General features: G+C 45.7%; 1 protein-coding gene across 5 annotated transcripts in view; it reads left to right on the top strand.

Moving 5' to 3' along the window:
• The first annotated feature begins 1,992 nt into the window (after nt 1-1,992).
• Nucleotides 1,993-25,003, top strand: part of LOC111842594 (pleckstrin homology domain-containing family A member 7-like) — a 90,068-nt gene continuing 67,057 nt past the window's right edge. For 2 of the 5 annotated variants that reach the window (XM_023809344.2, XM_023809337.2), the window contains exons 1-3: nt 1,993-2,154; nt 2,271-2,347; nt 2,487-2,544. In XM_023809344.2, coding sequence (XP_023665112.1) covers nt 2,072-2,154; nt 2,271-2,347; nt 2,487-2,544 — 218 coding nt within the window. In that variant the 5' untranslated portion in view covers nt 1,993-2,071. The remainder of the gene's footprint in view (nt 2,155-2,270; nt 2,348-2,486; nt 2,545-25,003) is intronic. The other 3 variants (XM_072698169.1, XM_072698168.1, XM_072698166.1) reach the window with 2 other exon arrangements.

Genomic DNA, 25,003 nt, shown 5'->3' with positions numbered 1-25,003 from the left:
GCACTTTACTACACTGCAGTTTGTGTGGGGGCCAAAGTGCCGTCCTACAAAATCTAGAAGACAATTAAAGAAAGATGCTTCCACAATGCATTAAAATTGACAGATAGTAGATGGGTAAGTATGATATTTTCTTGGCAGTCCATTATACAGATCTTTCTTAAAGGCACTGCGACTTTCAGACAAAGGTCACCCCACTACCTATATAAGTCATGATTTCCATGCTCTCTTTGAGTACAAATACCACACAGTTAAACAGTGGGCTATCTGTTAACTGTGAAACTTACTTTTTGTTATGTTATTGTTTTTCCAACGCATGTGCTTTGCGTTTTTAATTCTCATATGCATGCATTAGGTCACGCATTAGGTCCTCTGGAAATTGTAAGTGTCATTATTAGTCTGGGATCTCATTTAGTCTTATTGAAGTGTACACCATTAGAAAGGCCAGGGAATCATTTGTGACTCATCCTCTTATTTCAGGATCATATATACCCGACGACGACCGAGTCCTTAGGGCTCATGCTCATCTTTGTCCAGCCTTGCGTAATGTTCAAAAAGCACGTGGTAAAAAAAAAAAACAAAAACAATAAAAACACAAAGGCGGTAGAGTGAGATTACATGACGTAGAGGGACGGGATGCATGTAGAAACGCCACACCTCACTGTCACATGATGCCACAGATATGCTGTTTACTTTTCTCTTTGTAAGGTCTGAAGTAGGTGGTCTAGTGAGACAGAGCAGTGACATGCAGACATGGACACCGGTACTTAAATGGCTTGACTCACCAGGAGCAGGTTAAGACGAAGGCATGACTGATACCATCTCCCCCATACAGATATGTCTAGTAAATTATCATTTTTCATCCTAAATTTCAGCAATAGGAATTCTACATGAAATACTTGACTAACCAGTTAATTAAGAAATTAGATCCTCGAAGTAATAAACGATGTCATCGGATGACATTATAATAGCATTTTAACAGTTTGATGGCTGACTGCTTCCTGCAATAAACTTACTGCCGACTGTGTAGACCTGAGAGAGGATTCCTCCTGCATTCAAACAGGACCTGGTGTTTTCAAACAAATACTGAATATGAAGCACCTTGGTCAAAATTTAGTTGTAGTATCTTTCAAAATGGGAAAATAAATTTCAATAAATGGGAAAGCATAGCTTTTCATCTGAGTTTTGACATCTCAAATCAAACTGCATGAGATCACTACTTTCCAAGAATTCGCCTTAAATTTTAAATACACAATCCAGCCAATGGCACTATTGGATCTAATGCTGTATATTAATTTCTGTTGGTTTTTGTTTGAAATGCACAAGTATTTCATTTTAACTTTAAGCATAAGGTGAGTCTTCATTCTGCAGTTCCAAAGGCTCTGGATGAATCAGATTGGGATCCAGCTGAAGATGGCGATCTCCCAGTACCCGACACTGGACAAACTACCGGCCCTCCTGGTTAATGCCGATGTGCGATTATTTTTAATATTTCCATTCATCCACAACTGCTTACTTTTAACGCATCGTTTCCTTTTACGAAAGCTAAGGGGTGTGTGTGTGTAAAGAAACTTCTCAGGTAAGGGGACATTCCAGGTGTTCAGTCAACTGCAGCAATTCTTTAATAATAAATCGGGCCACTATGTAGCGCTTCATATGCTTTCGGTTCAGCAGAAACATTACAGAACCTCTTCTCAGGGCTGACAACTTTGGTCAGCTGGCTGTCATGAGACTTTCAATTCGAGACAAGTCTGCACACACATTTACATGTATGTAAAAGTTTTATTACCCTGTGAATGCCGTAAGGTTTGCAAACTGCCCCAATACTTTTGATGTAGCTAATTTTAGGTTTATAATGGAATAATATATCTTTGCCGAGATATATTGAAAGCTTGAGAGTCGCGCCAGATGCGTGAGAGTTGGCAGCTTTGTCTTTGGCGGCATATTCTTCGTCTTTCCTGTCGGCTAACGACTTGCCGTCATCCCCTTTAACGCGGGATTGCCCTTGTGGTGGTGGTTGGATCTGTTGCATGCCCCCGGAGCGCAGCATGAAATAAGGCTTCAAATCAGGATCATGGCGGCTCCGCTCGGCCGGGACGCGCTGCCTGCATACTGTTCTTACGGGGTCTGCAAAGATGGCCGGGTCTTTTTTATCAAGTGAGTATCTTGTTGATGGGTTGCTGCTGTGCTGGCCGCTCATGCTTCTTTGGGTACTTTTAGTTAAGTTTATTGCTTCGGGAGCAGGTGTTCTATATTGTTTTGTTTTTTTCCAGTGATGAAACTCATCGCACCACTTGGCTCCATCCCCGAACTGGTGAACCTGTCAACTCCGGACATATGATGCGATCAGGTATCCCCGAATAACACATATGCACCTGCAGCTTAATTAAATCTCCCTCCCGTTTTTTTCTTTTTGCGCTCATGATTAGTTATATACTAATACAATACACGTGGATACTTTCGCTGATTAACTTACCTTCCCATTACAGATCTACCGCGAGGATGGGAAGAAGGATTCACAGACGAGGGGGCCAGCTACTTCATCAAGTAATTAACTCTTTCTTTTATTAATGTTTTACATGGTGATACTATACGAGTTAAGCGGAGACGCTCACATTCCCCCAGTTGTCATTTATCTCCGGTCTAAATATGGCTCAGACTGGTTAGTCTTCGGTAAACTCTATTAACATGAAGGGCTGTAATAAATAGTTGCATTAAGGTAGATCGGGATCCAGAGAAAGATTTATTATAAACTGTAGGTAATATTTTAGAGTTTTTTTCTGCCAGTTAAGTGTCACTTGCATAAAGTTTGTGGAGTTAAAGCTGGTCGTGGCTAGTGGTGCCGCACGAAAGCAGAAGCCGATGCACTGTAGTCGTTATGCTCGGTGATTCTCCCACTCGGATAGCGACATGGGAATTGGGGGATTACGTCTGTTTCAGATGGAAAACAGTATTAATGTGTTACATTTTTAAGTCTTCACCGATTACTTCTCTATCTCTGATACTTTTATTCCTTACCGGTCTCTTGAACGGTCATTTGTACGGTTTAGGATATAGTTTTGGTGGTTTGAGGATTTTTAAATCACTGGATTAAGGTTAGTAAGTAGACATTTCTCTGCTTACATTTTTATGGGGATGGCTAATTGACCAAGGTCTGATCCCCTCTTCCTTACACAATGCAGGAAGGCAGTGTTCTACATCTGGATAAACCGCATTCCCTCTGTTACAGACCGAAGGTGCGGGGTTGTCTCTTGTAGACCACTACCTGCTCTAGGTCCGTGCACAAAGAAGGCAATAGCTACATGCTATTTTGTTATACAGTATGTATTTTTTTCTGTTTGGTAGTCTGACACATTTTTCCCGAGATTTATTGAATGGGTAAAAAAGTTAACCTGTTATGCATATAGACTAAAGAATTTAGTAAAACAATCTACACTTCAAAATATACGGTCTAACACCAGTTAATAATAAGGCCTTATGTTATTTAATCATACTGACACAATACATACATTCATTAAGGCAAACTCGTTTCTGTAATCAACATTCCTGAGAAATCAGTAACTAGATGGTTCCTGTAGCATATTTAAAAACATTGGAAAAACACCCCTGGCCTCAAAAAAGTCAAAATGTACTTTTAAGAAATTCCTGACGCGTTCTGTTTTACCTCTCATTGGGGTGTGAACACAGAGATAGAATCAGCAGGGAGATCACGCTGTCAAACACGCCGTCTATGCTGTCAGGCGAACTGTAACGTGTGATGGTGGAGCAGAGGTCAAGAGCAGAATGATTCCGAGTCTAAAAGTGGCTCAGGACTCTGAACCAACAGTCCTGCTGCACCATGAGTGTAGCGCTTACAGTATAGCATTGCTGACGTGGTATATTTAATGCATGTGTCTGATGTATTTCTCTGACTTTTAATCTACAGGATGTACAGTTTCATCAAGGCGGTGCATAAATGTTGTTCAAATGCTTTATGCTATATATATTTTTTTTTCCCAATGTCAGGTTTAATATTCAGAATGTAGTTTGTGTGTCTTCTGTTATTTTATTGCCTTCTTGATTTTTATTTGGGAAAAGGATTATTTAAAAAAAATAAATAGTGCAGTATTTGCAGATTATACTCCAGGACAAAAGCATATAGTGGGTGCTTTCCTGGAACAAATCAAACCACTAAGTTTTTGTTGCCAACTGCTGGAATGTTTATATCATAGCCTAGGAACATAGTGCATCTCCAACACCAAATATTGAAACTGTTCGTTAATAATTGTGACATCAATAGCCCCCAAGGGGAGAGTTATGGCTTTGCTAATTTCAGGAATTCTTTGATTATGAGGCTACTGGGGTGGCACTGTAGTGCAGTAGTTAGCACTGTTGTCTCACACCTCTGGGACGGGGGATTAAGGCTCCGCCAGGGCTTCATGTGTGTGGAGTTTGAGTGTGTGTGAGTGCAATGGGTTGGTGCCCCATCTTGGGTTGTTCTGTGCCTTGCGCCTGTGGCCTGCAGGACAGGCTCCAGACCCTCCCACGACCCTGAACAGGACATGTGGTTACAGAAAGAGGGTGGATGATGTTACTGTAATAGTAAAAGTCCTTTCTGCTGAAGAGACCTAGTGTGACATCACTTCCTTTCCTTGTAATGCTCTTTTTCATAAATAGTGGTAATGTGTGGAAGTGGGGTGGATTAATTTGACAGGAAGTAGACGTTCAGATAAGGAAAAATATGGCAATTTGTCCAAAAGTTGTTGTTTTCTTCATTATTAGGTAAATTCATTTGTGCGCAGAAAGTTGCTTTGTAATGCAAAGTGGCCTTTTTGTTTCATATATTTTCTGATATGTGTTTCAAGAGTGTGAGCAGTCATTTTCTGATGATATTGGGATGCATTGCATGTAATCCTGTCTTATTAAGGTGTTCAGTTTGTTATAATGAGATTGATTTGTAGTGTTTCTCTTTAGTTTCTACTGCTTGGTTCCCTTAGTTTTCTTGGTGCTTTGTGAAGAATATTCACGATAATGGCCACATGCTTGCCGAAGATTCTGCAAAATGCCGGTTACTGGTTCCGATCCTTCTGCCTGGAGATGAAAATTTGAAACAGCTAATTTTATTAATAAAGGGAATCCAATCAACATGCCTTTGTGTAGAGTTCTATTACAATAATCACATGAACGGTGGAACTTCAGTGAATTTCCTCGTCAGTCGACTCCTTTTATGGTGGCTACATGATGTTAGAGATGCACGATATATCATTTAACATATCGGTATTGGTGGATGGGCATCGGTCCGACATGTCAGTCTTGGCTGGTATTACCGGCCGATATTTAAACTTCATTAATATTCAAAGTTAGAAACACCAGAGCTAGACATAGCTACTATTAAAATGGAGATGATCATATTGGATGAAAAGATGTCTTCTGTGATGGAGGATGAGCGATTTTATCGGTTAATTCAACAAAGTAAAAGAGGGTATCAACTTCCAATGTAAAATAATAAGGCATGCTACTGCATCCCCCCCCCCCCTCCCCCAGTACTGGCCCGAGATGGTTGTATGCAATCCGTAACAAGTTTATCAAATCTCGTCCACAGACCATTTTTTTTTTCCATTTTCCACAGAATAAAAAAATATGAAATTACGTAACGTCATTCCGCTAACTCCGCAAAGCTGAGCAACTTTCACCACTGGCGCCCCCCTGTGTCAGTATTAACAATATTGATCTAAAATTTATCAGTCAAAATTTACACATTGGTGAGCTGCTTGTGTCACTTCCTGCCCCCAGGGGGACCCTGCGCTCAGACTCCCAGTACAGTGATGGTTACGTAAGTCATTTTAGGTCGATAGCATAAATCTGTTCATAATTTTCATCTCGGCTCTCATATTAGAGTTTTTTAATCTATGTGGAGTCAGGGTCTGATCAAGCCTTTCTTGCCACTTCTAGCTTGTCTTTCTCTAACAGGTGACTCGTCTCATGTCATGCTACATGAGAGGACCAAGGTGAATGTGCCTCACACAGAATGTTCAGACAGTGGTTTTTTTATATGTACAGTACCAGTCAAATTTTTTTCACCACTTTTCCATTTATTGAAAAAACTGCAGATTTTTAATTATTGTTAAGCGTTGGAAAGCTCGGCGAACAACTATAAATGAAAATATAATTCAAATAAAACAAGTTTCCTTTATAACATGGAAAGAGTATGTAACAGTGCATGTCTGGTTGTGTGGTGTAATTCTAGGCTGTCCTTTAACTTTAAATGCACTAATTAAGGGTTTCATCCCACGAAACAGCAGTAATGTTCCTTGTAGAATGGATGCCTGAAATTTTGCTTTTATAACTGCTAGAGGAGGTTACTTTGATGAATCAAAAACATGACATTCTGTTGCTAATAAAGGTACTCAAATGGTGAACATACTGTAAATGTATTTGTTGGCAAAGAACAATGAGTGTATTTTTAGTAAATGTCAAGTGACAAGTGGCAAATGTAGAAAATCTCAGTGTGTGCAAAAAACGTTTGACTGGTAGTGTAAGTTTATTTTTTTTGCAGTAGAGTTGCTAGAAGCAAGGAGTCGTAACTGAATTATCAGAGCCTTTAGTCCGGATTTATATGTGCGGGTCCACACACCCAAAAACAAGCCTGGCCAAATCTCACACTGTCTTTTCTCACATAATTGAGGAAATTGATGACAATGGCTTGCAGTGCTGTGGAAACAGTCTAATTGTAATTCTGCTCATGCCTGCCCAGGGGCTGGAATGTCCCTCTGTCCGCCTGACCGCTGGTTCCTGCCGTGGGCAGTGGGAGGGGCCGTGTGGCCGCACACTCGCCTTTGAACTGGGGGGAGGGGTGCCGCCACAGAGGGTGACCCCCGGTCCTGTCGTGATGTTGACCCTCTCCTGGAATCTTCTGGAAACACTGGAGTGCCCTACTTGACTCACAGCTAGGTTCGCTTGCGGCTGGGCTGCATTTTGGTCACGGGGGTGCGGTGTTTGCACAGTCTCGCCGGAGCCGTTCCTTTCAGCCAGCACTGACATTTTGCCGTGACATTTCCCCACTTGTGTTTGGGGGGGGGGGGGGTGCTGGTGGAGAGCATGGGCTTGCACTCAGGAAGGGGCAAACTCAGCAAGCGGATGGATTAATTGTTAGAGGTCCATTTGGTAGGTGCTTCTGGGTCAGTGCTGAAGAGCCTGGCTTTTCGGATGAAACACCATAGCTGTCCTGCGTACAGCAGTAGTCCTAGCTAGTGTCAGTTAGGACGCACTTTTATTACCAGAACCACTTCAGAGGTACATCAATTTAACGTTTAGAGAAGCCTTTGTATTTAGCTGTTATTTTTACACTAGTGCCTTTGCTTTAATGGGTCTGGGCATTCCCCTCCAATCTGTTTCAGCAACATGGTGTTTTCACCTACAGAACTACCACTGACTGGGTGTTTTTTTTTTAATAATCACACCATTTTCTGCCAACTCTAGACACTAGTGAATGAACATCCCAGGAGGGTCGCTGTTTCTGAGATGCTGGAACTATCACATCTAGTGCCAACGATCACTTCGCCTTCAGAATCGCGCCGATCACACGCCTTGGCCATTCTAATGCTCAGCCAAACACTAAATGAACTTCTTGACCCTGTGTGCCTGCTGCATACACGGAGTTCAGGGAGGCATGTCAGGGAGGCATGTGGGATGAATAGACGGCCTTCACCGTGTGTAACTCAGCCCGGGTGCCTCGGAAGATGGAGCTCGATGCCCCGGCCCCTTGAACCCAGCTGCCGCCTGGGAGATGATGTGCGCAATTGTGAAGGCCTTGTATCATGAATCGGGAGAACACCCTGTCCCGGAGCAGACGACCGACCGCGTCAGGGATGGTTTTGTGTGGCAGCTCCGATAATTCCCCTCGAGAAACACGTATGATGGTTTGGACGAGATTTGGGCTCTGTTATAGTAATATGGTATACCATGGTATTTTTGTTTATATTGTTAATTGTTGTATTTTATCATGGGAGCCCCACCACTCACCCCCAACACCACCAAATACCAGAAAGGCATTGATTTTGAAAATATAGGCATACCTCGGCTCACAAACTTAATTTGTTCGAGGACTCTGAAATTTTTTCCATTTAAAATAATGTAAATACAAATAATTTGTTCAAACCTCAGAAACACTGATTTTTTTCAATTCTTTATGATTTAAATTAAAATAACCTTAAAGAGCAAAAAAGGGAACGAGAGAACAGGCGGACCCATACACAACCTAGCATATGCTTGTTGGCAGGCTGGTCGCTCGAAAGACAACAATACATGGAAAAGAACCACAAAACACCCCCCCCCCAAAAAAAACTAAACAATTAACTTTAAAAGACTGAGTAATAGTCAAAAACAATACAGTAATTTCGAAAATGTGATATTTTTGTTGTTATGTATAATAAATTTTGAAACATCTGGTTTCTAACCCGATTTGTTCGTGAACAGGACTGTTCGTGGGTTGAGGTACCACTGTACCATTAAAATACTGTATACTGGATGGTATAAAATACCGCCCAAGCCTTTGGATTTTTTTTTTCACCAGTTGTCCGTGTCACGTGCAATGACCAGAGCAGGCCTCTAGGAGGTGATGATGAGGCTGGCTCATTGAAGGCATGAGTAAGCTCATGTACTGAACTGTAGTATGTGGCATTTCTTGGGGCGGTCAAACCCATTTCCAGTTAATGTAGCCAGCAGATAATGAATGATGGCAGTACTGCAAAGCCCTCACTGTACGCTATCCAGCCTGAGTAGCAGTGCAGTGCTGAAGATGAAAGCTAAGCACTTGTATGTTATGTTAGCCATTAACCTCTCTTCATAGCAGGTTAAATTAAATGCTATTTTTTTTTGTCATTTCCTATCCTGTCAACCCCCAGACACTTTTAAAGACTTTTTGCAATATATTTTCAACAAGTTTTTTCACTCTGCTGTAAGACTTGTGAAATTAATCAGTTCCATTTTATTGTATAGGAGTAAGTGTTACAGAATGAGATGGAGAGTTTTTTCTCGCAGTGGGGGGGGGGCACGGAACGCGGCCCGGACCGAGTCCACCGCTGAAACCTGGCCCCAGGGGCCTATTGGCTGTGCTTGTGCATCTGCGTATTCATGATACCGTCTGGTGATGTGGGCTTCACTTTCATGGTGTCTGTGCGAATTCGAAATCTTGCTGGAAAGTAAGACGACAGAAGTGGGATCAGAGTAAAACAAACGCTCTGGTCGGCTTTGAAAAGCCCCATCCCTCCCTCTTCCAGGCTTTGAAAGCCCTCAGTGAGGAGATCCCCTGGAATGTATAGTGTTTGGAAAGCAGATGGGTGATATGGATTCAAAGCTTGCCTGCTTGCTCAAGCTCTCTCGAATTATTACCCCCCAGAATCTCTTTATTTTGTTTGATGCCGTCTTCAGTTTTCTGTTCATCGCCAGCTTCATTTCTGAGCTGGCGTTTCGCAGTTGCACATTTTGAGTTCAATTTTAAAATAAAAGCACATCAGAAACCATAATTTTGCAGAATTGACATTTGTGATGATTAGGGGGAGCTTGCTAATTGTGTTTCTCAAACATTTTATGATGGTATGATTTGATTTTTGGGAATATTAGATTATAAGAATAAACACATTTTATCGATTTTGGTTTCTGAGTGTGAAATACTTGCAGACATTGCAATTCCATCCACTTCTAAGCAGTAAATCTTCATTATGTGTGACATCACTGCTGACTTTAACGGCAGCGTATCCTCTGCTAGGTTACAGCAGGGGTGATGGTGCGATGTGGCCTGTGGGGGTATAGCATTTATCTAAAGTCTGTTTCAGTGCTTGATGTTATTCAATCTGTGTTTACCAGTAAGCCATTCACAAAAGTCTAGGCCTGTTACTAAGTAGTAATGTCTTCAATCATAAAGGCTGCTGATATGATGTAAACGCAGGCATGATCTGAATGGGTGTTCTGATTATTTGGTTGTTCTGGTCATTGCTTTGATTGCTGAGTTGAATCGAGCGTCTCCCGATGGCTGCAGAGAGTGGCTCAGTGGGGAGCACTTTTGCACGACACGCCTAAGATTCAAAGTTTGAATACCAATGTCTCCTGTATGTGTGGAGTTTGCATGCTGTTTTTAAGTGGGTTTCCTCCAGCCTTGGGCCCTATGCTGTCTGGGACAGGCTCCAGCCCCCCCCAGGATAAATGGTAGGAAGATGGATGGACGGATGGACAGATGAGTGGATGGATGGATGGATGGATGAGTGGATGGATGCACAAGGATTGAAGAGCTGGGAGGTACCTCCAGCCATTTTGTGTTGTATGCAGTTTTAACCTCGAGATGGTGCTGCTGCTGATTCATGTCGCCTCCCCAAGGCAGATCCCACGGACCGGGTCGGACGTCGCTGTGAAGTGGGCGGCCGCCTAAAGGTCAACGAAAATAATTTTGGAAATATGTCACCCCTGACACTTCTATAGTTAGCCACATGAAGGCGATCGTTGTGCTGCCTTCAAGGGTCCAAGAAAACAACAGTGTGTCAGATCCATAAAAAGAAGCTGGGTTTTGTTGCTCGACAGATCCTCTTTTGATCTTGGGTTCGAACATTGTGTCTTTGTTAGAGTGCAAAACCACAAGGGAAGCGGATTTCTGAGGGGAGCGACGACAAGCTGCTGTCTCTGTATTCACTGAGGAACAGATGAGGCCTGACATCCTTTAACAGTTTAAACATTAAGTAACATTAATTATTTGCTTACAGCCTCACGGATGCGGCTGAACCTCCCCACGTGTTTCAGTGCTGGAATTTCACCCATTTGTTTGCACCCCTGCTCTCCGTAGGTCGTGGAGACACTTTTGTTTTTGCATGTCGCTGTAATCTTGCAAGACTCATTTTCATATATGCCACCTTTGTGCCCTAAATGTGTGAAGCAGCGATATATTGCATCCCAAATGCCTTGAAGTGGTACCGTAACGTCTGATATGTCTTGGGCCACTTCGTTTTGCCAAAGTTACCATTATTTTACAAGTGATTTTAACCTCCTTTTTCATGTTGCCAGTTAGCGCGCTAACAGAAAGACGGGAACGGCTGATTAGAGTCAGCTTCGCAGATCCCCTCCGCCGGCAGAAGTACGGCATGTTATGTTCATGTGATTATGCAAGGTGCCAAGGGAACTGATCTGGAAGCTTCTCTGATATTTATATTAGAAATTTGCGTTGTGTGGAATCCGTAACCCTTCTGGATGGCAGATGACCTCCACCGGCCCCTGAGCTGTTGTGAATCTCCCGTGTGATGAGTGGAGGCAGCAGGACGCATGTTTGTATGTGACAAAGATGAAAGGAGGTGCAGGTTGGCTGTTAGTGTGGCTTGTTTTAGACTTTGGGGACAACAGCCCTCCCAGCTCTGCTTTGATTGAATTGAACTGTCTGTGATTTGGGGAGGGGGCTGCGTTTTACTGGCCAAGGAGCTGCGCCTCTCAGCGCCGTAGCCGTGGACGGGTGAGACACTGTCCTCTGCATGGTGTCACCAGTGGGTGGTCTCTGCATCCCCGCTGCACTCCGGATCCGGTGTCCGGGCCTGCATGGACGTCAGACCTGTACCGGCCGGCTGAGTGTGCGAGTCGCAGGGCTAAGAGGCCGACTGTGTCGTCCCGATGATGGTGTGAAAAGGTACCGGGAGCTGTATAACCGGAGGGTGTGCGGGGAGGGGTGGGGCTTTGGGAGAGGGCTGTGGAGGCAGGGGGCCGGCTGCCTTTTGCTGTCCAACCTGTGAGGATATGGAGGCTTTCAGGCCAGCTGCCGGTAAAATTCATGCATCCAGGTGGTTTCTCTGACAGTTTTATACAAAACTGGCCGTATCTGTGCAATACCTTTATATACTGCAGGGGTGACGAGCCTGATCCTCGGAGAGCCGGTGTGGGTGCGGGTTTTTGGGATGACCTCTCAATGATGTAGGTCTGGGTTCTTCAAATCTGGACCTCAATTCCAAATCCAGGCCTTGTTTTCAGTTCTCCCAGGTAGTTAGTTTAATAATTACTGATTCTGATTGGTCAGAGGCTTCACACCTGACTGACAGGTAAAGGAAGGCTGGAAAACCAGCAGTGCTCAGACCTTGAGGACCGTGATTTGAATAACCCTGATGTAGGTGGTTAAGACCATGACCACACCCTGCAGGCCCCGCCTCCTCCAAGCCCCTCCCCCCAGTGCTCCTAGACCCAGCCCCGCATGCCACTGCCTTGGAAACAGCCTGTGATTCTTCTTGCACGTTGTTGGCACAGTGGCACAATGGGGGTGATTGTTTTGGGCTGCTCTGTTGTGGTAGAAGCAGATTCAGCTCCGTCGCCCCCAGCGGACAGCAGGTCAGCCTGTGCCTGGCCGACCCACTCTCAGTGTGTCTCTGTTGGTGACGTCTCCTACAGCTCATGTGGTCCAGCCACCAAATCCCCTATGAATTATCCAGATTTTGTTACATGTTAAACTAAGGGCAATGTTGAGGTATGAAACTGTGCGACGTCAAGATACAGAAGGGCAGCTAGTGTGTGTTTTCTGCAATGAATGGTGCGGTGAGGAGTAAAGAGAGGTCAGAGGATGGAGAATACTCAGTGCTGGTGCAACCCTACACCCCGCTGATGGCTCAAAGAATGGTGCCTGGTTACAATAGTGTCCTATGTGGACAAAGGCATTTTCTTTTCCCGGCCGAGATCCCTCAGGGCCGGTGACTGGGAGTGCTGGATTTCTGATGGAACACAAAGCCTACTCCAGCTTTTCCCCTGCCCAGTCCAGTATGCCCTCCCTCATGGGGTCGACAGCAGTGTAGAGCTCAGTCAGACTACGGTCAGTCTCTGTCGTCTCTTTGAGAGGTTTATGTCTGTTGTTCACTCCGATCCCGCTTATTGCTCAGGCAGAGTAAGTCGGGAGATGCTTCAGGCACAAAGATGTTGAAAGCTTTAAAGAAGAGGCTCACAGGAGCAGTAAGAGCTACTGAGGAAACATTTCTGCAGGCCAGGCGGAGCCTGCAGTCCTGTATCTGTGCAGTTATGCTTCTAGTCAGCAGCTAGCAGAAAATACTTTTGAAGTCACCTGCAAACCTTTTAGCGGAATTGCATTACTGCCCATCCTTTAATTCAGAAGACTATCTTATACTTGGTGGAAAACATCTACCAAGGAATTCAAATTAAATAATTACCTGGCTGTGAAAATTTAACAGAATTCTAAGAATGCCTGAGTTATTTTTCTTCATGGGCTATTCAGATGACTCTGTGGGTGGCAGGGGGATTGAAGTGAACTTCACTGGTAGTGGGGGAGGGGTCAGGCTTAGTGTGAGGAACATTTGCTTGCCCGTTGAATGGGAGTATGCGTGGAATGTTTTTGGGTTGAGGGAGTGTGTGAAGTGGAGTGTCCTCTATTTTTTTTTCTTCATTAAATGTCAGTGATGTTGGCTAATTACTTGCTAGGTGTGTCTTCACCGGATGGAATGAGTAATCCAGTGTGTTGAATTGCCACAGTCGTTCTTGCATTACCCAGGTGATCTGGGAGCTGATGGCGTTTGGTTGGACCTGGACCGAGGTGTGAATTGAGTTGAGATGGTGATAAAGAGCAGGGCTAGGTGTGTCAGGTGCTTGTGGATCTTGTGAAGACTCCTCATGAGATAAGATCGTCACATGGCCTTATCGTGGCAGGGGAGATAATTAATTTGATTTAAAAATGAAGTTTGAGCCACGGCTCATCTTTAGATGCTGTGTCGGGGGCTAGGAAAGGTCGTCACGAGGAGCTAGTCACTTGGCTGGAAATCGTAATGAGTGAGACTCACCCAGCCACAACAGCTGATGACTGATAGAGGTTCTGAAGTATGGGCAACTGAAACATTTCCTTCTGTGGATAAACTGTAACTGTTTCAGAAAAGGCATGTTTACAGCTAGTGTTTATGTGGTTTCTTAAAAGTAGTTTAAAAAAAACTTCCAGAATTTGCAAATGATGCTCTGGTGAATATTTAACCTTTACAACACTGACATTATCTAAAAGGCAAAAGATGCCTTTTGAATATAATTTGTAGGGTGTGGACAACCAAAGGTTTAACAGGTCTGTCCTGCTTATTTAAGGTTCCTCCTAACGTGATTTGAATGAACTTGTGAATCAGAATTGTTTTCCTGTTGTTATTTATTAATTCTTTTTGCCGGGTGATGTTCTCTGTTTTGTTGACAGTTGTTGCTGTCAGGGCACAAAACAATTACTTGTATATCTTCCTACTCTATGGTAATTTCAGACAAAGATCCTTTTGTAAATTGAAAAGGCTGTTAGCCTGTCACAGCAAACCATCACGTTGGCTTTTCAGTTCTCCCTGTCAAACTCATTGGCAAGGTGTAGGTTGCTAAGTGATGGATGTTGGCAACCCCGGTTATCTCTTAAGCCTATAGGGTCAGAGAATGAGGGATTTGGAATCTTGGCACTCTTTGCGTGTGCCAGAGTAAATCCAGATCTTCTGGGGTCTGAGAATGGTTCCCTTAAGCTGTAGGAAGATGTCACATTGATGGCAATGAGCGTGTCTGATGATGCAGTGGGGATACTGTGCTCCGCATGATGAAGTCCAGTTCTAAGGGCACAGGGGCAAATCTATTCACTTCAAGAACTCAAAGAAGGATGTTGCTGGGTGAAGAGAAGACCATCATCAGTCTGTGGAGGTCGTGAGGATTCCCAATGGAGACCTCCTGGTCTGGTTGTGTGGACTACAGTCACCATTGCTGTTGGTCCTGGAATGGAAGAAATGAAGGGCTGCTCTCCACGGATGTGTCTGAGCGGCTTCTTTGGTGCCGAGATGTGATCCAGTCGCGCAAATCATTCACAGCCACCTGGCCCACCACGTTTACACATTCTGCTCATTGGCTCTCCTGTGAGAGTTCACTGAAGAAGTGAAGCTGGACACATTTATCTTTCGGAAATTTATAAAGTAATTAAAAGGGCTTTTCCCGGCGTGGGTTTTCTCGCTGGGCAGCCCGGAAGGACCATCACATTAATATCCCACGGGTGGTGACTGATGATGAGTGTTGACATGTAATGTTCATAAAAACAACTGGGCCCTGGGGGCACTTTGAGAGGCGGTAGGGAAGCACAAAAGAGCGATTCTATCCTGGTACAGTGGATGGTTGTGCCTTGCTGTGGGTCAGACCAGCCATTCCGTCACTCAGTTTGGGGTATTTAACCACCACCTCTGGGGGGTTCTGCAGAAAACACCGACGTTGGCTCCCAAGATGAGCTGCTGTAGACTTGTACTCATTGGTAATGGAGAGTCCAGCGAGCGACTAGGATGAAATTGCCTTTCCAAGAATGGGGGCTTGCTGTGAGAGCCTTTCCCAGAGGTGCTGGGGAGCCCAGGCCCCAGGGGGGGGCACAGTGCTGGCCACCCCCAAGGATGGTAGCCAGGACGGAGACCCAGGCCTCTCAGGAACCAAAAGGTACTCTTTGCCATTACGGGTTTTGCTTCAAAGTGAAATATCAGATGCCGTAAACCTGAATGGATGATTCTGTGGCGTGGGCCGCTTGGCGTGTCAGCCCGTGTTAGGGCAGTAGGGGCTAACCGATAAACGTTGCGTTGTGTTACATCATGTTTCATGGGGGGGGGCGGGAGTTACTTGTCAGAATTCATAGATCATCCGGCACATAAAGCAGATGAAAAGCGCCTCCTCTATGACCTTTATGATTCTTGGGAGATATGAAGCATGCATATAATTCTGTCTGAGGAAACCTAGGGCCCGCTTTCTTGCTGTGTCTATCAGCTCCGCGGCCCCATTTCTCAGCTATTATTGTCTATTATTGTGCTTTTTTTGGGAAGCCCCAAAATCGTGGTTGCACACTCCGGAAATTAACTACATCGGAAAGAAAGAGACGAAGCTGGCCTTCTTACTGAATCCCCTTAACTGATCCCAAGTTAAGCACTCAAGTGCTTATAATATTGGCTCAATATTAGTTTGGCCCTGATCTCTGACTTTGGTGACATGCGAGGCTCTTTCCAAAAGGCCAGTTGAAAACTCGAGTTTCCACTTCATTGAAAGACAATAAGTCCTGTCTTAATATTACCCTGGATGGGCTGGTGTGACAATTCTTGCTTGATTTAGTCTGGAATCTATTTTTGTACTGCTTTTGAAGTTTGGTGTGTGTGTGTGTGTGTGTGTGTGTGTGTGTTTACAGGTTCTACCCATATTTGCGTGGGTTTTCTCCAGAAACTGGTGGTTCGGCAAATTGTTGCTATAGTATATTTGCGTGTGAATGCGCCCTGTGATGGACTGGCATCTTGTCCAGCCTGCCCTTTCTATCGTGGGATGGGCTATGGGCTCATTGTGACCAGTTACTGGATGAACAGTCACGGAAGACCGATGCTGGTTTGCTAAGGGTGTCTGAAACAAACAGGTTAAGTCAACAGTATCCTCATTTATTTTTCTGTAGACATTTCATGTGCGGAAATTAATAGGATTGTAATCCTTTTAGTGTTTAACTAGAAAGAAGCGGGCAGAAAGGTCAGGTTGTGCATTTGTAATTGTTACTGTTTTAGCACGTTGTTCTGTTTGAAGAGAAGCAAGTTCAGACATTTGAAGCCTGAGAGATTACAGCGGTGACGCCACACCCGTCCCGAATCGCTGCGTAACAGCACACGCGCCGAGCGCATGGAGCAGCAAATGAGTAGGACTTACTCGCGACAATGCGTGTTTTGTCTACGTAGTTTCTGGGCGAGCGCTCGGCCCAGGAGCGTTCCTCACCATCCACCCCATCCTTCGGCAACAAACTCACAATGTGGAGTGGGCGTTGCATTAAAAGGCAAATCATAACCGTGTTTTGTTGCCGAAGAAGAGAATACATTCAGTGGTGACTACGGGGCTTTGGAATTCCTCAGTCCTGGAATGAGGACGGTTTTTACTTTCAGTTCTTAGAGGCGGTATTGTGTGTAATCAGAAACAGTAGGGGAACAATAGCAGTCATTTAGTGGCTGGGAGTCACTAGCAGAGGAAGACTGGAGAGGTGAGCTGAATGTCTGCATCGCTGCTCTGCTCCGGAACTGTGAATCTATTTCTTTCCCTCAGTCCCATGAGATCATTAATGGTAAGATACTTCACCTCATTCTACTCCGCCTTATTGTTTTTTTTCCAGATCTTAAATATTAATTAAAAGGAAGCCCGTTCTTTGTCACGGCACGTCATTCTTCCGAGTGATTCGATTTCCGTTCTGTTTTTTTTTCCCGTGAATGAAGAGGGGAGATTTTTTTAATGGGATGAGGCTGAAAAGTTTCTTTAGGTGAACCGGAGCTCTAGCGCTGGCTCTGCCGCTCTTATCTGAAGCAGGTCCATGTGTCTCCTCAGTAAAAGGGCATCCCCGCCTCGTAATAGGTTTTGTACTCTGACGTAGGAAGCCTGGCCAGATTGACACATACCACTTGATGAATGTTGTCGTCCTGGTGCCTGAAGGTGGTGTTTGTTATTCTTTGGGTGAGAGAAGTGAATTATTTTTATTTTATTATTTATTTGATGTTTTTATTTAAACTTGTGATAGTATGCCTGTGGAATCAGGAGGCTGCTCAGCAGTTTAGACTTCAGACCAAAAAATGCCAGCCTCTCAAATCTCTCCGCGCTTGTACCCGTGGGAAGTGAGCTTAATACTTACATGTGGGTGTGTTGACGTGTAGTTTTTAAATCGTGTTGTGGGAGAGAATCTGATTAGCAGGTTTACCACGCAAGTATAGAGCCCTTCCCCAATGTGAATGTTGCCTTTGATAACCTCACCCTCGTATGGTCGGACCGCCGCATTGTGGGTACACGTGCCACACTCGCGCTGGTGTACCTGAAAAGGTGTCATAACAGAGCGCCAGAGCACTTCCGCGGCAGGTACTGACACAGCTGGCACAGGGAGATGTGTGGTGTAGCTGGCTGTGTGGGGGTGTATGGTACATCACAACCACAGCCGGTATCATGAGGAAAGGTAGAAGGGCAGGACCAACTAGGGGCTAACATGCACAGTTTAGCTTCGTTGATTGAATTTAATAATTCATCGATTAGATGGTTAGACCTGTTGCCTTGGTTGGGATTCTGTTCTTTGAGGAGTATGCTTAGTGCTTTTTTTAACCAGGGACTATGAGGGTTAATACTGTGCTTCTAGGAGGACAGTGACTAGAGGGTGGTGTCATGTTCGCTCCCCACTAATTAGTTACACTCAATGTCTTATGTCGAGATTTGTTGGGCTGCCAGGCATGGTGCACTAACATGGATCGACCACCAGGGACTGCTGTTGAGTTTCAGTGAAAAAAACGTTTGCAGCCTACTGCTTGTTTTGGGTCGAAAGCAGACAGTCGACTTTTGTTTTTGTTGCACAGGAGCTGAGTAGTTGGACATGTGTTTGAAAGATCACTTCCAGGGTATGAGCTGCTGTTGAACCCTAGAATCCCACGTGCTGTTCCTGGAACAATTCCCAGCTGTGTCGATTAAACCCAGAGCTCTGAATTATGTGGTCTCTTCTCCAGAGAAAACTAAATAAATATCTTTGTGAAATTTGAGTGTGTTTGTGTGTGTGAAACTGTAGGATGCCTGGAAATCAGGTATGAAAAATGTTAAAGCATGATCATCAGCAGGATGTTATTCCACATAGTCACAAAAAGCTTAAATATAACAAAATATGGTCCTCATTAGACTCTTGGTTATTCTTTGGGCCCTTTGTAGCAGAGTGTGCTGTAGAATATTTAGCAGTTCAGGTAAAATGCTAACGCAAGCCCTGTTGTATCAGTTCTGAACCTGAGCCATTTCTCATCACAAAGAGGCTAAGCATAGAGAGCAGAAGGGAATCCTGCATGACCTTAAGCCCTAATGGCAGATGTCAGGGCTGTCACCAAGGCGATGGGTGTGTAGATCTGTCAGAATGGCGGTGAGCTTTCCAGTCGTGTGAAGGTTAGGGCTGAAAAAGCCACTCTGCCTTAGTCCGGCCGGACAAGGGTGGGTGTTTGCGGTCGGGGAGCTTACATTATTTAAAACGTTTCTGCTGACACACTGAAAAGGGACTTGCAGTTTCATGTATATTTGAATATTTTATCGGGGAGTTCAATTTAAATACGTGGAGCCAGCATCTTTGTTCTGAGACTCTTGGGATGAGGGCCATGACCACCACGCTTAGGTTCCCTCAGGTCTATTGCTGTATCCTCAGGGACCCTATTTATTCGTTTGGTTTTATCCTCTCAAAGTGTATGATGATGGTGTGGAACATCTCATTAAAAGACAGAGGGGGGGTGAGGCCAAGTCAGGTGGTGGGGCTGAGTCCGGTGACGAGCGTATTCAATCACTTCAACTGCGACGCATTCCAGATCACATTATGATCTAATGTTTCGTTTTAATGTGGGTTTTTCTTGCATTGATGTTGAAGTGGCTGTCTCCCCTCCTGTTTGGTCAAACCCATCTCCTCTCTGATGTCCAAATAAAGTATCCATTTCTTTTCATCCCCTATGTCACATGATTTAGTTCATCATCCCAGCTGGACCATGTTTCGCTGTTTGGGGTTGTGAGGGACCCGTAAGTTCCTGTCCTGGGTCATGGATTCGGTGGTGTGGAGAGTTAGACCTGGGTGTCCTGTTTAAACCACCCCTTAAGTGGGTGGTGCTGAGGACCGTAGGGTTGCCAAAGCCATCCTTGAGTGTTAGTTCGACAGGACATGGTAAACCATGCTTATCCAGCCCTGAAACTGGAAATCTCTGTGGCCAAAAGGTCTTGCTTGGGGGCTGTCAGTGATACATTATCCTGTCAGGTTCCTCTTGCACTAGAGCTCTGTTTTGGGGGGGCGATGCAGCTTCTCCGAAAAGCATTGGAAATGCTTGTCTAGACTTTCTCAAGGTAGATGGGAGATGGGACACTGGTAGCGTCACGGGGCTATTCCAGGCTTCGAGGGTATATTCATGACGGTGGGAATGTGTAAGGAGCTCCTCAATAGGATTCCACACGGGGCAGAAAGCGAGAGGCCCAGGAAATGAAAACGGGGCTGGTGAGGGGGGACGCTCAGACGATACGTCTTATCGGAGGGGCACTCACTCATTTGCCCACTCGCTCATGGATGGTTAGGATGAGGTGGGGGCCGGGATATTTCTGGCACCTGGCTCTGGCATTTGTCTCCAGCTACATACTTCAGCAGCCTGATTTGGGTGACTGAGCCACAACAGCCAGTCAGGGAAGAGTTCTGAGAACCTCAGGGCCCAGGAAAGCAACAGCCATTTGTGCTCCCCCCTCTCCTCCTCTGACGGTAGACCAGCGTCCTTCATGAGAACAACAGCCAATTCTTCCCCCGTTTTCTATTTAAATGTGAAGCTTTGCAGTCGACTGGGGAAGGAGGTAAGGTTCTGCTTAAAAGCCCTTGGTAGGCTTCTTAACTTCAGTAAGTGCTCTGCCTTTTGTAAAAAGTTCTAAAAGGTTTTCAGTATCAGTTTCAGCGATTCAGCCTCCCAAGATGGCAACCTTTCATGTGAAACGCAGACTGTTTACTTATTTATGACATATGAGGCGTTATTAAATATCAGTCCGTTACCTACATGTCACCTAAACCGACTTGTTTCATACTTGTCGATTCGTTTTCACCCTGATGCATTAAAAGTTGATCTTGTTGTAGCAGAGACTAACGGTGTGACTGGCAGTGTCAGATTCACTGAAACACACACACATCGTTATTATTTTAGGAATGCAAACTTTTCAAATTGTAATTTAGACGTTGTGCCGACAGGCAGTACTCTGGGAGGCGAAAGTGTGTGTGTGTTTACTGTGTGACGTGTAAATGTGTGTCTGTTTTTTTCACAGAAACTGCTACACCATGTGTTACACCTGCCGCTTGCAGGGTTGATTTGGGGCCTGATTTTATTTTTGCCTGATCTGGGGGCAGGATTTTCGGTTCGGGGACAGGCAGGAATTCGTTGCTGTCTTTCTCAGCGGGAACCTAAGACCAAACCCTCACTGCCGTTCAACTGCTACGATTTACTGCAAACCGCCGCCTTCCTTCTCCTAACAAACAGATCATTCATGCCTTTTCTTTCTTGTCTTGCCTCACCCCCCTTGAAGTATCTGGGTGGCAGATACTGAGGGATTGAGAGCCAAGGGACGTTTTCATGCTCGAAATACAATGTATGATGTGATCTGAGGTAGGAGTCTTTCTTCTCTGGGTAATAGCTTGGGATTTTGAGATTTGGCGCCTGAATTTGGCACGCTTTCGTGTGCTGATTAGGATTAAGGATCGGGAGGAAAATGGACTTTGTTTCTAAACAGATTCTGTTTTTAACAGGTCCTTGAGTGGTTTGAGTCACTAATTCCCCTGAAATATAGCTGCTATGAATTCATTTATGTCTCCCTTGTTGACTTAAACCCCTCATCATCCAAGTTAAACAAGAACATGTAAGTGTCTTTTAAGAGGTGCTGGAATTAACTGGAGGTGTCCCTGTTTTCCACAAAGGCAGGGAGGGGCAGGAACAGACATAATGTGCAATGTACACCACACCAAAGGCAGGCTCCTGAAATTGCATTTGTATTTTTTTTTCGCTCTTTCGTACACTGTGATGTAAGCTTTTCAGCCAGCTTGGTTTTTCCCACACAAAATGCTTAAAAAAGCATTTTTTAAACTTACATCCTGCATCCATGTTGGAATTTGAGAATCTAAGCATTTTGTCTGTTTTTGCTCTTCTGTGACTTTACTTATTTCTTGCTCCGACTAGATCCGCTTACATTGACAGACCGAGGTCGCTGAAATCCAGAGTCTTGTGGACGCTGGCCTCGAAGTTTATTTTCCTGACAGAAATCATTCTCCCTCTCTGTTTTGATGGCCGTCCATTCTGCAGGCCAGATGGAGCCAGTGGCCTTTGGGAGAATGGCTAACAGGGCTTTGCCCATTGAATGCGCACTGGAGGTGCCCTTTGCAGGGCAGGTCATATTCAAAGGGGGGTAAATGACTCAAGCGAACGAGGAGATGTCTCATTAATGAGCCTGCTACATTTTACTCTGTCACTTTATCCGCGTGTTTTAAGGCATTCCTAACAGGCCGCTGTTCCATTATGGAAAATCTGATTAGTTTCTGGCCTTTGGCTGATAACAATCCCGCCAAAGACAAACGAGCTTTTTTAGGCTTATGTGGAATTAATTAAGAAAGTGCTTTTGGAGAAAAAATAGCCCACAAAACCCAACCGAATCCAAGTTTACACTGTGGTGCTATTTTTTGGCTTATCACTCAAGATAGTGGTTCCGCATGGTACTGCTCAGTGGGCTCCGAGCATAACGCTTAATATGTCAGGAGAACGTTACCTTGCTGATTTTGCTTCTGCAAATGTCGAGCTCTATAGCGCCAGATTAAACAGATAATAAATTCATGTCTAATAAAGGCAAAAGTCAATGTAACAGCTTTACATAACTTACTATAAACAATAGTGATTTGAGCACAGTTGTGAAGGCATTAAGTCTTTTGTATGCTGTAGTGTCGGCTTATTTGTAAATGCCTTTTAGTGTAGTAAATGTATCTGTCGGTGGGTGGTTATGAATGTGAATAATTTATAATGTGTTCTGCCTGTCACTCCGCTGAGGTCTGAGCTGGAGAGTATTTATAGTGATGAACTATTGGTGTTTCTAAAGTGCCAGTCAAAAGTTTGGACACACCTGCCCATAGCAATAATCTCAATACTAAAGGACACCGATTGATCAAAGTCACTTACCCCTATTGTGGTAACTGGTCACTTGCTCTCTGTCCTGCCTGGGTCATCGTTCCCCAATAAACAAGAGGCCACGATTCCATGTCTGGGTTGGGGCAGAGAATCTTGGCCTCTTGTTCAGTGGGACCCTGTGCTGCCGGTGAAGACAGTCAAATAGCGGGGGGGGGGGGGGAGGGATCGATCCACTTTTTATTCTGCTCCAGTGTTCTGGGGCCAGCGGTAAGCAGGGGGTAGCATGCTAATGCCGGTTCCGATTCCCCTCTGCGGTTCCATCCATAAGTCACAGCATAAGAACCGAGGGGCTCAGGTGATGAGTGGACTTATAAGATGGGGCTAATTTAACCCCCCCCCCCCTCCAACAGAGCCAGCCCCCTCCATCGTTGTGGGAAGCCTTTACCTAGTGCCCCTCACCTGCTTTCACCATTTCTGGGAGCCTGTGGGGGGGGGGGGGCGAGCTGTGCTCTCAGCCTCGTTGATCAGCTGGACCACTGCCAAGCCTCTGCAGCCCTTTTGGACGAGAGTCTCTCTCTCTCGCTCTCTCTTTCTCTCTCTCCTTCCCTCGCTCGCTCGCTGGCTCTCTCTCTCCCTCGTTCTCTCACTCGCGCGGTCCATGCGGCGCAACCTGGCAGCGAGCGAGTGAGGGGCGGTCCGGGCAGAGTGGCATCTCCGTCTGCACGCGCTCCAAAGGGACGCGGCGGCGGCGGCTCGCTGTCAGAGGACGGCGGCCGGCAGGAGGGGCGGCATACAGGGGGGATGCTCGCGACGCCTCGTCTCCGCCGGTTCCGTTGAACCTCAGCGTATCGACAGCATCCTGTGATGCTGGGGGAGTGCGGGTAGCCGGCGGAGTTGGGGGGAGGGGGGGGGGGACCAGGTGTGTGCGGCCTCTCTCTCTCCCTTCGTCGCTCCCTGTGTGTGGGAGTGGGACCCGCGCGTCAGTGAGAGCAGAGCGTCCGCCTCGCCTGCAGATGTAGTCCAACCCCGGCGGATTACAGGCACGCAGCGGCCATGTGGAACCAGCCGGGCCTCTCCAGCAGCCTGGCCCGGTCTGGACACCCCTTCTACCATGTGTCCTTCAGGTGGGTATGCGGACTGGCACCTCCTCTGCTGCCAGGCGGGAGGCTGTACACGCTCTCCCAAGGCTTCTAACTGCAGTAGACTTGTTTTGGGGGGGGGGCATTGTCAGGCAGCTTCCACTACTGCTGACGCTGACACTGTGAGTGTTTACCTGCAGGGAGGCGGGGGGGAGTTGTGTCCAGGTGTGTGTCCGGGGGGGGTGACAGTATAGCAGCAGAATGTGGTAGAACCTGCAGTACAGCAGTTTCGTCAGTGTGATTCTCTTTGCACAGTTTACAAGAACTGCAGGGAACTGTGCTTCCCATTTGTGAGTTCTCGTGCTCTGAGATAAAGTGCAGGCTCTCTTAATCTGTATGTTTTCGTAATTCAGGATGTTCTCGTGATTTGGGAGGGACTTTGGGCTCTCAAGTAGCGCGTTCTTGTGCTGTGCAGGTTCTCGTACATTCGGAGTGATCTTTTGGATCTTACAGTACCTGCTGGTTTTTTGTCATCTGGGAGGAATTGTGGGCTGTCATATTACGCTGGTTCTTGTGACTGTCAGGTTCTCATAAGCTGGGAGGTTCTTCTGCCTGCTGCTGCTGAGCGGCCAGTGCTGCAGGGTCTGCGACGGAGTGAAGTTCAGCTCCTCGGCGCGTGTGTCCGTTTCTCTCGTCTCCCCGGGTTCACTGTGGCCGTCATCACCTTCCCTCTGTGTCTTGCTGTTCTAGCCTCTGGCTTTAATGAGCCGTTACTGAATCAGAAGCTCTCCCTGGGAGTCCTACCTGGTTTCTCATCTCTGGCTTTCGCTGTATCCGTGTGCCCATCCGGCCGCCTTATCTGGAGGGATCCTGGCTGAACCAAGACAGGTCCCCCTCCCAGGCCCTGAAGCTGCCGCTCAGCCCACATATTCTTAACGACACTCTCCGGTGAAACAGGGCTTATTTTTGAGTGCTCCTGTTACAGTGTGTACATTTACATCACACACACAACAAACACAGATAAAGACTTTTTTTGATTGTCCTTGTACTGGGCGTCATATACAGTAGGCTCCCTGTGACGATGGTATCGATTGCTGGGAGATAAGTAGCGATTTGTCTTCCGATTGTGTGTCCGCTTGTTTTTGTTTTGTCGCTGTGCGTATCTGATATGTCCCTCTCCACTGCCGCTGCCGCCTGGTTGATCCATAGAACGTCTTTAGCATTAACTCATGTGGTGTGGGGGGTGGAGGTAGGGGCCTGTGCGGGATGCTGGATCAGTAAGTAAGTAAGTAGATCTTTATTGTCATCCCAACA

The sequence above is a fragment of the Paramormyrops kingsleyae genome, chromosome 13 (assembly GCF_048594095.1).
Source record: "Paramormyrops kingsleyae isolate MSU_618 chromosome 13, PKINGS_0.4, whole genome shotgun sequence".
Classification (NCBI taxonomy): domain Eukaryota; kingdom Metazoa; phylum Chordata; class Actinopteri; order Osteoglossiformes; family Mormyridae; genus Paramormyrops; species Paramormyrops kingsleyae.
The sequence above is the reverse complement of the archived record's forward strand: the minus strand, read 5'-3'. Positions and strand labels throughout refer to the sequence as shown.